The sequence below is a fragment of the Hypanus sabinus genome, chromosome 16 (assembly GCF_030144855.1).
Source record: "Hypanus sabinus isolate sHypSab1 chromosome 16, sHypSab1.hap1, whole genome shotgun sequence".
In the NCBI taxonomy this organism is placed as follows: domain Eukaryota; kingdom Metazoa; phylum Chordata; class Chondrichthyes; order Myliobatiformes; family Dasyatidae; genus Hypanus; species Hypanus sabinus.
The window spans coordinates 353,003-368,275 of NC_082721.1; the positions used below are offsets into that span (position 1 = coordinate 353,003).

Genomic DNA, 15,273 nt, shown 5'->3' on the forward strand with positions numbered 1-15,273 from the left:
GCCAGATCTCTTCAAATTCCTAATGAAGTATAAACACTGTTTTGCTTTCTTTATAACTATATCGATATGTTGGGACTAGGTTAGATCCTCAGAGATCTTGACACCCAGGAACTTGAAATTGTGCACTCTCTCCACTTCTGATCCCTCTAGGAGGATTGGTATGTGTTCCTTCATCTTACCCTTCCTGAAGTCCATAATCAGCTCTTTCATCTTACTGATGTTGAGTGCCAGGTTGTTGCTGCAGCACCACTCCACTAGTTGGCATACTCTTCTGTACTCTTTCTCGTCACCACCTGAGATACTACCAACAACGATTGTATTGTCAGCAAATTTATAGATGGTATTTGAGCTCTGCCTAGCCACACATTCATGTGCATATAGAGAGTAGAGCAGTGGGCTAAGCATACACCCCTGAGGTGCACCAGTACTAATCTAGTAAACCTGCCCTCAGGAATGTTGGTCCCTCTTGGATTCAAGTGCAACCTGTCCCTTTTGTTCAGGGCCCACCTGAGCCAAAGGAAGTCCCAATTATCCAGAAATCTGAATCCTTGCTCCTTACTCCAGTTCTTCAGTCACACATTTATCTGCCACCTCATTTATTCCTATCCTCACCATCGCGTGGCACAGGCAGCCATCCCAAGATTACTACGCTTGAGGTCCTGCTTCTCAGCTTCCTTCCCAACTCCTTAGATCCTTTTTTTGCAGGAACTTGTTCCTCTTTCTATTTATGTTGTTGGTACCAATATGCACCACGACCTCTGTGCGCTCACCCTCTCTTTCCAGGATATTGTGGACACGTTCGGAAACAGCGTGGCTCCTGGCACCTGTGAGCCAAGCTACCCTCCCTGTTTCCTTATCGTGTCCACAGAATTGCCAATCTGTCTCCCGATGATAGAGCCCCTATTACTGCTGCCATCCTCTTCAGTTCCCTATCCTACCCTTCTGAACCTCAGGGCCAGACTCCGTGCCAGAGGCATGGCTGCTGTTGTTCCTCAGGTAGGTTGTACCTTGGGGTGGGGGGGGGGGGGCGACATTATAGAAACATAGAAAACCTACAGCACAATATAGGCCCTTTGGCCCACAAAGTTGTGCCAAACATGTCCCTACCTTAGAAATTACTAGAAATTAATAAAATTATGAATGGCATAAGCAGGATAGGTAGTCAAAGTCTTTTTCCCTCTGCTAGGACTAGAGGGCACAGATTTAAGGTGAAAGGAGAGAAAATTAAAAGAGACCTGAGGGGTAGGGTTTTCATACAAGTGTGGTGAACACCTAGAATAGACTGCCACAGTCAGTGGTGGAGGCTGAATCTATTATAACATTTAGAAGATATTTAGACAAGTAGCTCAAAAGGAAAAGAGTGGAAGAAAATTGGCCTAATGGAGGCAAATGGGGTTAGTGTAGTTGTTGCAGTAGGCATGGAAGATATGGGTTGAATGGCCTTTTTCTGTGCTCTAATTGCATAGAGGGAGTTTTATGATTTAGTTTGAAACCCTTTGCGGGACAGTGTAGACTAGAGAAAGTGTTACTCTGCATGTAATTTGCTTAACAACACAATTATTGTGAAAATGATCTTAGAAGGTAAACAAACTAATTGCCCATCAACTTTTTTCCATTACCTCCCTTTCTCTGATACACCCTCCACAGAACTGCTTTGTACCCTTGGTTACCTGATGTGTTTAATCGGTTCAGCTCCCTGATGACGGCTCGGAAAGAAGGCCGCACCTCAGGCTGATAGTTCATACACTGATTGATGAGGCTTGCTAACTCAGTCCATCTGGGAGGAGGAAGCTGGAGGTGGTCTTCATAAAACTGGAGTTTCTGCATAATGAATGATGTCAAGACAAAGAAACTCATTTGTTGAAAGATGTTATTTGTAAAAATTTCATCCCCTTCCTTTAATTCCTTTGTTGCTGCTGCATCTGCTCTCAGGATGAGGCTTTTCATTCCAGAATGAAGGAGATGTCCTCCTTATTCAAAGAAAGGAGCTTCCCTTCCTCCACCATTAATGCTGCCCTCAACCACATCTCTTCCATTTTGTGCATGTCTACCCTCATGCCATCCTTCCTGCACCCCACCAGGAATAGGGTTCCACCTACCACCCTATCAGCCTCCATGTCCAGCATGTAATTCTCTGTAACTTTCACCACCTCCAATGGGATCCCACCACCAAACACATCTTTCCCTCCCCCCCCTCCACTTTCTGTTTTGCACGGGGATCTTACTGTTACTTACTTGTCCATTTGACCCTCCCCACTGATCTCCCTCCTGGCACTTATCCTTGCATGCAGAACAAATGCTACACCTGCCCTAACACCTCCCCCACTATCATACAGGTCCCAAACAGTCCTTCCAGGTGAGGTGATATTTCACCTGCGAGTTTGTTGGGGTCATATACTGTGTTCGGTGCTCCTGGTGTGGCCTCCTGTATATCTGAGACCCGACGTAGATTGGGAGACCGCTTCGCCGAGCACTTCTGCTCCGTCTGCCAGAAAAAGTGGCATCTTCCAGTGGCTTCCCATTTTAGTTCCACTTCCTATTCCCATTCCAATATGTCATTCCATAGCCTACTCTACTGTCACGATAGGTTGGAGGACCAACACCTTGTATTTCATCTGGGTAGTCTCCCTCCTGATGGTATGAACATTGATTTCCTGAACTTCTGATAATACTCTCCCACCCTTCACCATTCCCATTTCGCTCTCTCCTTCCCCATTTCTTCCATGGTTTTCTGTCCTCTCCTATCATATTCCCCTTTCTTCAGCCCTGTATCTCTTTCACCAATCAACTTCCCAGCTCTTTACTTCACCTCTCCCCACCTGGTTTCACCTATCACCTTGTATTCTTTATTCCCCTCCCCCCCACCTTCTTACTCTGGCTCATGTTGTTTTCCTCCAGTCCTGATGAAGGGTCTCAGCTCAAAACATCAACTGTACTTTTTCCCATAGATGCTACTTGGCTTGTTAAGTTCCTCCAGCATTTTGTGTGTGTTTGTTGAAAGATGTTTGTTTTGTTTTCCAGCAGACTTTAAATTGGACAAATTCCAATCCAATTTTCTTAAGATTCAATAAAGGCATGAATCTACTTCAAACGTCCAGCCCATAACTGCACCATCAGACAGGAGGCAGTTCATTTTGTTCTGCAATCAGTGTTCAACTGCTGAGTACAGTGTGTGGCTGCTGGAAGTTCATGCCTTGCTCTGAGCACACGACAACAACAATAGGTTGTCTTTAATGTGATATTGAGGATATAGCTCTGTTCAAGGTGTTCTGTATTGGAATTAACGCCCTTTCTGCCTCACGTATTGTTGACATTTCTATTTCAGTCCTAAACAACCTCCACTTTATTTTATTAGCTATAGTGACCTCCATTCTGTATCGCCTTGCTCTGGACATAATAACCAGAAAAAAAGAGTCATAGAAAAATACAGCACAGAAACAGGTCTGCCAGCCCATCTAGCTTCTACCAAACCATTTATACTGCCTACCCCATTGTCCTCCACTTGGACCGTAGATCCCATACCCCTATCCAAACTTCCTTTAAATATTGAAATCGAGCTCGCATTACCATGTATGCTGGCAGCTCATTCCATTCTCACAACACTGAATGAAGAAGCTTCCTCTCATGTTCCCCTTAAACTTTTCACCTTTCAACCTTAACCCATGACTTCTGGTTGTAGTCCTACCCAACCTCAGTAGAAAAAGCCTGCCTGCATTTAACCTATCTATACTTCTCATAATTCAACCTTTCTCTGTAACTCAGTTTCTCAAGTCCCAGCAACATCCCTGTAACCCTTCTCTGCACTCTTTCAAGCTTATTAATATCCTTCCCGTAATTAGGTGACCAAAACTGCACACAATACTCCAAATTCGGTCTCACCAATGTCTTATACAACCTCACCAGTACATTCTAACTCTTATACTCAATACTTTGATTTATAAAGGTCAATGTACCAAAAGCTCTCTTCATGACCCTATCTACTTGTGACGCCACTTTTAGAGAATTATGCATCTGTACTCCCACATCTCTCTGTTCTACTGCACTCCTCAGTGTCCTACCAATTACCTTGTATGTTCTACCTTGGTTTGACCTTCCAAAATGTAATACCTCACACTTGTCTGCATTAAACACCATCTGCCATTTTTCAGCCCATTCCTCCAACTGGTCCAAATCCCTCTGCAAGCTTTGAAAACCTTCCTCACTGTCCACTACACCTCCAATCTTTGTATCATCAGCAAATTTGCTGAACCAATTTGCCACATTATCATCCAGATCATTGACATAGATAACAAATAACAATGGACCCGGCAATGATCCCTGTGGCACACCTAGTCACAGGCCTCCACTCAGAGAAGCAATCCTCCACTACCACTCTCTGGCTTCTTCCATTGAGCCAATGTCTAATCCAATTTACTACCTCTCCATGTATACCTAGCGACTGAATCTTCCTAACTAACCTCCCATGCGGGATCTTGTCAAAGGCCTTACTGAAGTCCATGTAGACAACATTGACTGCCTTCCCTTCATCCACTTTCCTGGTAACCTCCTTGAAAAACTCTAATAGATTGGTTAAACATGACCTACCATGCCCAAAGCCATGCTGACTTTTTCTAATAAGTCCCTGACTATCCAAATACTTGTAGATCCTATATCTTAGTACTCCTTCCAATAATTTACCTACTACCAATGTCAAATTTACCAGCCTATAATTTCCTGGATTATTTTTAGAGCCTTTTTTAAACAATGGAACAAGATGAGCTATCTTCCAATCTTCTGGCAGCTCACCTGTAGATACCGACATTTTAAATACATCTGCCCGGGCCCCTACAATTTCAACACTAGTCTCCTTCAAGGCCCAAGGGAATACCCTGTCAGATCTTGGGGATTTATCTACTCTGATTTGCCTCAAAATAGCAAGCACCACCTCCTCTTCAATCTGTATAGGTTCCATGACCTCATTATTTGTTTGCCTTATTTCCATTGACTCCATGCCAGTTTCCTTAGTAAATACAGACGCAAAAAAACCACTTAAGATCTCCCCCATTTTTTTGGTTCCATACATAGCCGACCACTCTGATCTTCAGGAGGACCAATTTTATCCCTTACTATCTTTTTGCTCTTAATATACCTGTAGAAGTTCTTTGGATTATCCTTCACCTTGACTGCCAAAGCCCTCTTGACTTCTTTCTTAAGTATTTTTTTGCACTTTTTATACTCCTCATGCACCTTATTTGTTTCCTGTTGCCGATACCTGTCATACAATCCTCTTTTCTTCTTTATCAGAGTTCCAATATCCCTAGTGAACCAAGGTTCCTTAGTCTTATTCATTTTGCCTTTAATCCTGACAGGAACATACAAACTCTGCACTCTCAAAATTTCTCCTTTGAAGGTCTCCCATTTACCAATCACATCCTTGCCAGAGAACAACCTATCCCAATCCACACTTTTTAGATCCTTTCTTATTTCTTCAAATTTGGCCTTTTTTCAATTTAGAACCTCAACCCGAGATCTATCTTTATCCATGATCAAGTTGAAACTAATGGTGTTATGATCACTGGAACCAAAGTGTTCTCCTACACACACTTCTGTCACCTGTCCTAACTCATTTCCTAATAGGGGATCTAATATTGCATCCTCTCTAGTTGGTACCTCTATATATTGATTTAGAAAACTTTCCTGAACACATTTTACAAACTCTAACCCTTCTAGACCTTTAACAGTGTGAGAGTACCAATCAATATGTGGAAAATTAAAATCCCCAACTATCACAACTTTGTTTCCTGCAGTTGTCTGCTATCTCTCTGCAGATTTGCTCCTCCAATTCTTGCTGACTATTGGGTGGTCATTAATGTGGTCATACCTTCCTCGTTTCTGAGCTCCACCCATATGGCCTCAGTAGACAAACCCTCTAATCTGTCCTGTCTGAGCACTGCTGTAACATTTTCCCTGTCTAGCAATGCCACCCCACTACCCCTCATCCCTCTGCCTCTATGATAGCTGAAACATCAGAACCCTGGAACATTAAGCTTCCAGTCCTGCCCCTCCTGTAGCCAAGTTTCACTAATGGCTACAATGTCATAATTTCATGTGTCAATCCAGCTTGTCAGCCTTCCTAACAATACTCCTCGCATTGAAATAGACACACCTCAGAAGATTATTACCACCACACATAACCCTTTTATTTTGTGACTTTGCATGAACCTTTCATTTATTTTCACCCTCGCTCCACTCTCTGCTCTGGTACTCTGATTCCCATCCCCCTGCAAATCTAGTTTAAATCCCCCCTCCCGAATAGCCTTGTACAGGTCCCACCTGCCCCAGAAGAGGTCCCAATGATCCTGAAATCTGAAACCCTGCCCCATACACCAGTTCCTCAGCCACGTGTAAAGCCATTCCCTTTCACTCTGCTGCCGCTGTATATGGTGGTCTTTTTTTTAAACCTTTGGTGCTCTACATCACGAGCCTGCACAGTCTAACCTCTTTTCCCCAAGCAGTTTAAAAAAAATGAGTTCTCTCTGAGATGCCTTTACTCCTTCACTCTCAGCCTCTTACTTTGATTTAAAAAATCCTCTAGCCTTCACCTGTCACTAACAATGATTTAAGTATCTCTGCTAGGGTCCCAGCAATTTCTGCAGTTGCCTCCAGCAGGGTCTGAGGGATCATCTTGTCAGGCCCTGGGGATTTATCTTTGCCCTAGGCCACCTAAACCTCCTCTTCCTGTAATCTGTATAGGATGCATGTATGAACTCTGTGTTCATCTCCTGAGTAAATACAGATATGAAAAAATTCAATTAGCATCTCCCTCCTCACTTCTTTTGGCTCCACACATGGATTACCATTCTGATCTCCCAGTGGACCAATTATGTCCCTTGCAATCCCTTTGCTCTTACATATCTATAGAATCCCTTAGGATTCTTCTTCACCTTGTCTGCTAGGGCAACCTCATGCCTTCTTTTAGGGTTTATTTCTTAGATGTTCTCTCATATTTCTTATACTCCATAAGCACCTCACTTGTTCCTACCTGTCAATACCTACTATGCACCTCTTTTTTTCTTCACCAGGTCCTCAATATCTTTTGAAAACCAAGGTTTCCTACACCTGGTATCTTTACCTTCTTACAGCACATACAAGCTTAGTACTCTCAAAATTTCACTTTTGAAGGCCTCCCACTTACCAAGTACACCTTTGTCAGAAAACAGCCTGACCCAATCCATGCTTGCCAGATCCTTTCTGATACCATCAAAATTGGCCTTTCTCCAATCTAGTAACTCAACCCATGGACAGACCTATCTTTTTGTATATATACTTTGCAAAGATACCTTTGTGTTCATGAGATGTAAAGTGTACCCTAAGCAATCTTCTGTCACTTGCCCTGTCTCATTCCCTAATAGTAGACCAAGTATCACACACTCTCTTTGGGACTTCTTTGTACTGATTAAGGAAGCTTTTCTGAACACTTTTGACAAACTCTCTCCTATCTAATCCTTTTACAGTATGCAACTCCCACTCAAGAGAGTCCAGAGGAGTTTCACGAATATGATTTCAGGAATGCAGGGGTTAACATACAAGGAGATTTTGGCAGCTTTGGGTCTGTATTCACTGGAATTTAAAATAATGTGGCGGGGGAGGAATCTCATTAAAACTTACTGAATGCTGAAAGGACTAGATAGGGTGGATGTGGAGAGGATGTTTCCCATGGTGGGAGTATCCAGAATTAGAAGGCACAGGTTCAAAATTGAAAGGCGACCCTTTGGAACAGAGGTAAGGAGAAATTCTTTAGCCAGAAAGTAGTAAGTCTGAGGAATGCCCTGGCACAAACTGCAGTGGAGGCCAAGTCCATGTGTATATTTAAGGTGCAAGTTGATAATTTCCTGTACAGTCAGGGCATTAAAGGATATGGTGAGAAGGTAGGTGTATGGGGCTGAGTATGATCCGGGATCAGCCATGATGGAATGCTGGAGCAGAATTGATGGGCTGAATGGCTTAATTTTGCTCTTATGTCTTATGTCTTATGTGTTATCTCTTGGCTCAGCAACACTTTAAGGGTCTTGACCATAACAGTGTGTGGTGAACTACGTGTGCCTGTCTGGACACGCCCCCTGCTGACTGCTCCTGTGGCTCCTCCCACAGGCCCCTGTATAAAGGCGATCAAGGCCTGATGCTCGGCCTCAGTCTCCAGGATGTAGTATGATGGTCACTCACTGCTGGTTCCTTCTTCCAGTCAATAAAAGCTGATATCTTGCCTTTACGTCTCAGAGTGAGTTATTGATGGTGCATCACAGTGTACTGCCTCCTTGCATATGCCCTACGAAGATGCAACACTTCACATTTATTTGCATAAACTCTATCTGCCATTTCTCTGCCTATATCTGGAATTGATCTATATCATGCTGTATTTTTTGCCAGTCTTCTGCACTAACCATATCTCCACCAATCTTGGAATCATCTGCAAACTTACTAACCGACCCATCAACATTTTCATCCAGATCATTTATATACACCACAAGCAGCAGAGGTCTCAGCACAGATCCCTGTGGAACTCCACTAATTACTGATCTCCAGCTCGAAAAAGTCCCATCAACCACTACCCTTGGCCTATGTGCAAGCTAGTTCTGAATCCAAACAGCCAATTTGCCCCGGTTCCCATGCATCTTAATCTTCTGGATTAGCCTTCCATGAGAGACTTAATCAAATGCCTTACTCAAATCCATATACAACAACCACTGCCCTCTCCTCATCAATCTCTCTTGTTACCTTGTCAAAAAAACTCAAGTAAATAAGGTATGGCCTGCCACGCACAAAACCATACAGTTCCATAATTAGCTCATGGGATTCCAAATGCTCATATATCCTATCCCTCAAGAATTTTCTCTGGCAATTTCACTGAAACTGATGTGAAACTCACTGGTCTACATTTCCCAGGACTTTCCCTTGTTACTTTCTTAAATAGAGGTACAATATTAGCCACTCACCAGTCCTCCCGGGCCTCCCCAGTGGCTAGGGAAGACATGAAGATACTGATCAAGGGTCCAGAAATCTTGTCTCTTGCCTCTTTCAATAACATTGCATCAAGCACTGGGGACGTAACCATTTTAATACTCATTAGGAGGCCCAGCACTCCTCCTTTACCTATAAATGTACTAAAGCATTTGTACACTCAGAACTAATCTCCTGGTCCTCTGTATTGTTTTCCTTGGTAAGTAAGGAACCAGGCTAGTGAAAGTGCACTGCAATCTCTCCATGCAAGCAATGGGAACCAGGCTACTGAATGTACTTTGCCATCTCTCTGTTCAAGCATTAGGCATCAGATGAGTGAATATGCACTGCAATCTCTTCATGCAAACATTAGGAACCAGGCTCGTGAATGTTCACTGTAATGTCACCGTGTAAACATTGTGAACCAGGCTCTTGAATGTCACCATGTAAGCATTGCAAACCAGGCTCATGAATGGAATGTGCACTGCAATGTCACCGTGTAAGCATTGTGAACCAGGCTCATGAATATCACTGCAATCTCTTTATGCAAGAATTAGGAACCAGACCATTGAATGTGCACTGCAATCTCTCTGTGTAAATTTGAGACTTTTTACAAATGAAAAAATCAGATGTAGATGAAGAAAATTAAAGAGTAGTCAACGTTTCTGGCCGAGACCCTACGGCAGGTCTGGGATGCTGAAGGGTTTCGGCTCGAAATGTCGACTGTATTTTTTTCCCATAGATGCTGCCTGGCCTGCTGAATTCCTCCAGCATTTCGTGTGAGCCACATATAAAAGGTATCCTGTATGTTTTTTATCTGTATGATTTTATTCTTGGTAAAATTAATCTACAAATTTGATAAGTCACCTGTGTTGTTCAGGTAAGTTTCAGTGTTATTTCTCTCTCAACAACTCTACATGATGACATTATCAACTCTACACCACACCTGCAGATTTACAATGGGTGAAAATGTGACATGATGATTTCCTCACAGTTGAACAAGAAATATTTCATGAAGAATGTCCAGTATAAGTGATTTATAGAATTGCTGCTGGATATCATTTTGATATTGTGTTCTTAAAGCTAACTCATACAGCATAGAAACAGAACATACAGCCCACTGAACCATTGATAATGCTACACGGATCTCGTTTTGTATCCTCTCCCAGCTTCTCCCTCAGATTCTATCCTTTCCTTTGCACTGCTGACCTATACATATCCTTTACCTATACACTAAGGGCAATTTACAGTGGCTGATGAGCCTTGTGAGCTGCACATCTTTGAGATGTGGAAGGAAACTGGAACATCTTGAGAGAACACATACAGTCAGAGGGAGAAACTACACAAAGTGCCGGAGGTTATGATCAAACTGGAGTGACTCAGACTGTAGGCAACTACTCTATTGGTTGTAGCACATTCCCCTGAATGGATGGAAAGTCATCAAGGTGTAAGCTCAGATCAGTTCACTCTCTGCAGTTGCTGCCTGACTTGCCGAATATTTACAGCAATTCTGGGTTTTAATTTGAATTTCCAGAATCTATAGATACTTTTTTTTCTCAAATTGATCTTCATTGAATTCATTTATATTCATTGTATTGAAAGTGTTGTCATTTTTGCAAGCTTAATCAGCTGTAGGAGGAGCTTCCAGTGTGTGGGTGTACAATTGTAGAGCTGGCTGAAAGAGAACATCCTTACCTGTGTGGGTTCCATACTATTGAGTGGAAGGTCTCCTCCACTGAATATCTCCCAGAGGGTTGTACCAAAGCTCCACTTGTCTAATTCTGGTACTAGGTGTGTTGTTTTATCAAAGTATTCTGGAGCCAACCACGGTATCCGGTCAATGCATACTGTATCGAAAAAAAATTAAAGTTGTCATAAGAGAGGGTAGTGGAAAACAGAGTCATTGACAGTATGTAATTCTGACAACGTGTAGCGCTAACAAAGTCTAACGGTGTGTAATACTGACAATCTGTAACACTGAGAGAGTCTGTGACGGCATGTAACGCTGACAATACGTAACACTGACAGTCTGTGGCGGCATGTAACGCTGACAATACGTAACACTGGCAGTCTGTGATAGTGTGTAATGCTGATGAAGTGTAACACTGACAACTGTGACAGTGTGTAATACTGATGACGTGTAACACTGACGGGATGTGTGATGTGTAACGCTGACGATATGCGACACTGACAGGGTCAGTGACAGTGTGTAATGCTGATGATGTGTAACACTGATGGGGTGTGTGATGGTGTGTAATGTTGGCAACGTGCAACACTGACAGAGTCTGGCAGCGTGTTGTAATTCTGATGTGTGATGCTGATGACGTGTAACATTGGCAGAGTCTGTGACAGTGTGTAAGACTGCTGATGTGCAACACTAACAGTCTGTGACAGTGTGTAATGCTGACCATGTGTACCACTGACAGGGTGTGTGATGTTGTGTAATGCTGATGATGTGCAATACTGACAGGGTCTGTGACATTGTGTAATGCTGACGAAGTGTAACACTGACAGTATGTGTGATGGTGTGTATTGTTAGCAATGTGTAACACTGACAGAGTCTTTGGCAGCATGTTGTAATTCTGATGATGTGTAATGCTGACAACATGGCAGAGTCTGTGACAGTGTGTAATGCTGATGATGTGTAACACTGTCAGCTGTGATGACATGTGATACTGATGATGTGCAACACAGAGGCTGTGACAGTATGTATTCTGCTGATGTGTAACACTGACATGCTGTGTGATGTTGTGTAACACTGATGATGTGCAACGCTGACAGGGTCTGTGACAGTGTGTAATGCTGACAAAGTGTAACACTGACAGAGCCTGTGGCGGCATGTTGTAATTTTGATGATGTGTAACACTGGCCGAGTCTGTGACAGCGTGTAATGCTGACGATGTGTAACTCTGACAGAGGCTGTGACAGCATGTATTACTGCCAACGTGTAACACTGACAGGGTGTTTGATGTTGTGTAATGCTGACGATGTGTAACACTGAGGGTCTGTGGCAGTGTGTTGTAATTCTGATGATGTGTAATGCTGACAGTCTGTGGCAGTGTGTTGTAATTCTGATGTGTAATGCTGATGACATGTAACACTGACAGGATGTGCGATGTTGTGTAATGCTGACGATGGAAAACAGGAAAACAGATTATTATCTGAACGGTGGCCGATTAGGAAAAGGAGAGGTGCAACGAGACCTGGGTATCATTGTACACCAGTCATTGAAGGTGGGCATGCAGGTACAGCAGGCGGTGAAAAAGGCAAATGGTATGTTGGCATTCACAGCAAAAGGATTTGAGTACAGGAGCAGGGAGGTTCTACTGCAGTTGTACAAGGCCTTGGTGAGACTGCACCTGGAGTATTGTGTGCAGTTTTGGTCCCCTAATCTGAGGAAAGACATTCTTGTTATAGAGGGAGTACAAAGAAGGTTCACCAGATTGATTCCTGGGATGGCAGGACTTCCATATGAAGAAAGACTGGATCGACTAGGCTTATACTCACTGGAATTTAGAAGATTGAGGGGGGATCTTATTGAAACGTATAAAATTCTAAAGGGATTGGACAGGCTAGATGCAGGAAGATTGTTTCTGATGTTGGGGAAGTCCAGAATGAGGGGTCACAGTTTAAGGACAAAGGGGAAGCCTTTTAGGACCGAGATGAGGGAAAACTTCTTCACACAGAGAGTGGTGAATCTGTGGAATTTTCTGCCACAGGAAACAATTGAGGCCAGTTCATTGGCTATATTTAAGAGGAAGTTAGATGTGGCCCTTGTGGCTAAAGGGATCAGGGGGTATAGAGAGAAAGAAGGTATAGGGTTCTGAGTTGGATGATCAGCTATGATCATACTGAATGGCGGTGCAGGCTCGAAGGGCTGAATGGCCTACTCCTGCACCTATGTGCAACACTGACAGGGTGTGTGATGGTGTTTAATGTTGGCAATGTGTAACACTGACAAAGTCTGTGGCAGCGTGTTGTATTTCTGATGATGTGTAATGCTGACGAAGTGTAACACTGGCAGCTGTGGCGGTGTATAATACTGACGATGTGCAACACTGTCAGGTTCTGTGACAGTGTGTAATTCTGACGAAGTGTAACACTGACAGGGTGTGTGATTGTATGTAATGCTGGCAATGTGTAACACTGGCAGAGTCTGTAACAATGTGTAAGACTGCTGATGTGTAACACTGACAGAGTCTGTGACAGTGTGCAATGCTGACGAAGTGTAACACTGGCAGCTGTGACGGTGTATAATACTGATGATGTGTAACAATGACAGAGTCTGACAGTGTGTAATGCTGATGAGGTGTAACACTGACAGGGTGTGTGATGGTATGTAATGCTGGCAATGTGTAACACTGACAGTCTGGCGGTGTGTTGTAATTCTGATGATGTGTAACACTGACAGATTCTGTGGCAGTGTGTAATGCTGACAATGTGTAACACTGGCAGAGTCTGTGATGGCATGTAATGCTAATGATGTGTAACACTGGCGGAGTCTGTGATGGCGTAATGTAATTCTGATTATGTGTAAATCTGATTATGTGTAACATTGACAGGGTGTGTGGTGGAGTGTAATGCTGATGATATGTTACACTGACAGGGTGTGTAGCAGTGGGTAATGCTGATGATGTGTAATACTGACGGAGTCTCTGATGTTATGTAACACTAGTGGCATGTAAGTATCTAATGGAGAACTTACAATCCAACCATTATCCTCATAAATTTCTGAACTGCAGGTCACACTGCAGGCTTCCTTCTTTCAATAAGGCTGCCAGTGCAATACAGATTTCTTTCAGATTTGGATCAAATGCATCACCTCAGACTCCACATTAATGTCAATTGGATCTATATCCTTCTGTGGCCTTGGACAATCTTCATCTCTATCCATACCACCAACACTTACTTACATCTTATGAATGCTACCTGCTACATTTCTATGCAAGTTATTAGCATGTATCATCAAAAGCAAACTTCCCAGCACTGGGACCGATGTCATGTCCAGTTTAAGATGGTGGTGCTGAAAGTGAGCGACAACTTAATGGGGTTAACAAAACAAGAAATACAAGTAAACACGTTATTAATAACACTTCTTCTGTAAAAAAAAATTATGGTAAATGATCACCGCAGAAGATGAAGAGGCGAGTGAAGGTGAGGCTAGTCGAGGGTTGAAGTGTGCATGTGCGAGAAATCGGGGTGAAGTCAAGACATGTCCAGGGAGAAGTCAGGGTGAGGTCAAGGCATATTTGAGGCAAAATTGGGACAAGTGGAGTAGAGGAGAGGCATATTCAGGAGTCATCCTCCTAAACTGAGAGCAAAATTTGATTGATCTATGTCCTGAGCCAATTTGGAAAGATTGAGTCCAGGACCAGAACATAGAACATAGAAATCTACAGCACATTACAGACTCTTCAGCCCACGATGTTGTGCCGACCATGTAACCTACTCTAGAAACTGCCTAGAATTTCCCTGGTGCGTAACCCTCTATTTTTCTAAGCTCCATGTACCTATCTTAGGGGCTTTTAAAAGACCCTATTGTCACGGTCCTGACTGTTGATTCCTCATATTCTCCCAATTCCCTTTTCCCTATGTTCTTCCAGGCTCCTTGATTGCGGCACCTGATTCTCATCTAAACCTGCAGCATAAATACCCCAACTTTGCATCCACTCATCACCAGATCGTTGTTTTAGCCAGTGTGGTAATTCACGTTCCTGGCCACTTAGGATTGTGTATTTTAAGTTTTACTTCAGTACCGAGGTTTATCTGTGTAACTCTCTCTCTCTGTGTCAAGGTAAGTATTGCCTGCCGCTTGCCTTTCCTGTTTGCCATTCAAATCCAGCAACTCTACATGTCAAGATAAGAATTGCCGACCACCTGTCTCCTGTTTGCCATTCAGCTCCAGCAACGCCCTGTTTCAAGTTAAGTTTTGCCTTCTTCCTGCTGTTCTATTCACCCTCCAGTTTGCCGTTCATCTCCAGCCATGCTCACGCCCTCATCTGCATCCTAACTCTATCTCAATGTCAGTGTCCTGTGTTTGGGTTCGCCCGTTCCTTGCAACAGAACGATCTGGCCCAACATGGACCCAGCGGACACAAGCCCTCACCAGCCAGGGTTCTGTACTGGGACAGCACGACTGGCTTCTCTGGGAGGTCATGGAGAACCTCTGTTCCCTGTCCATTCATGTCACACATATCAGAAATCCAGTGGACCGTGTCTCCACTCGTATCACTCAACCTTCATCTGGAACTCCGCCCAGAGAGCTTCACATACCAGAGCTGCAGCACTGTGCTGGAG

General features: G+C 43.4%; 1 protein-coding gene across 1 annotated transcript in view; it reads right to left on the reverse strand.

Annotated features, from left to right (window-relative positions):
* Nucleotides 1-15,273, reverse strand: part of LOC132405933 (tyrosine-protein kinase JAK2-like) — a 194,124-nt gene that overhangs the window by 42,751 nt on the left and 136,100 nt on the right. Inside the window, exons 16-17 of the mRNA XM_059990935.1 lie at nt 10,672-10,823; nt 1,671-1,821 (exon numbers count right to left, since the gene is read on the reverse strand). Coding sequence (XP_059846918.1) covers nt 1,671-1,821; nt 10,672-10,823 — 303 coding nt within the window. The remainder of the gene's footprint in view (nt 1-1,670; nt 1,822-10,671; nt 10,824-15,273) is intronic.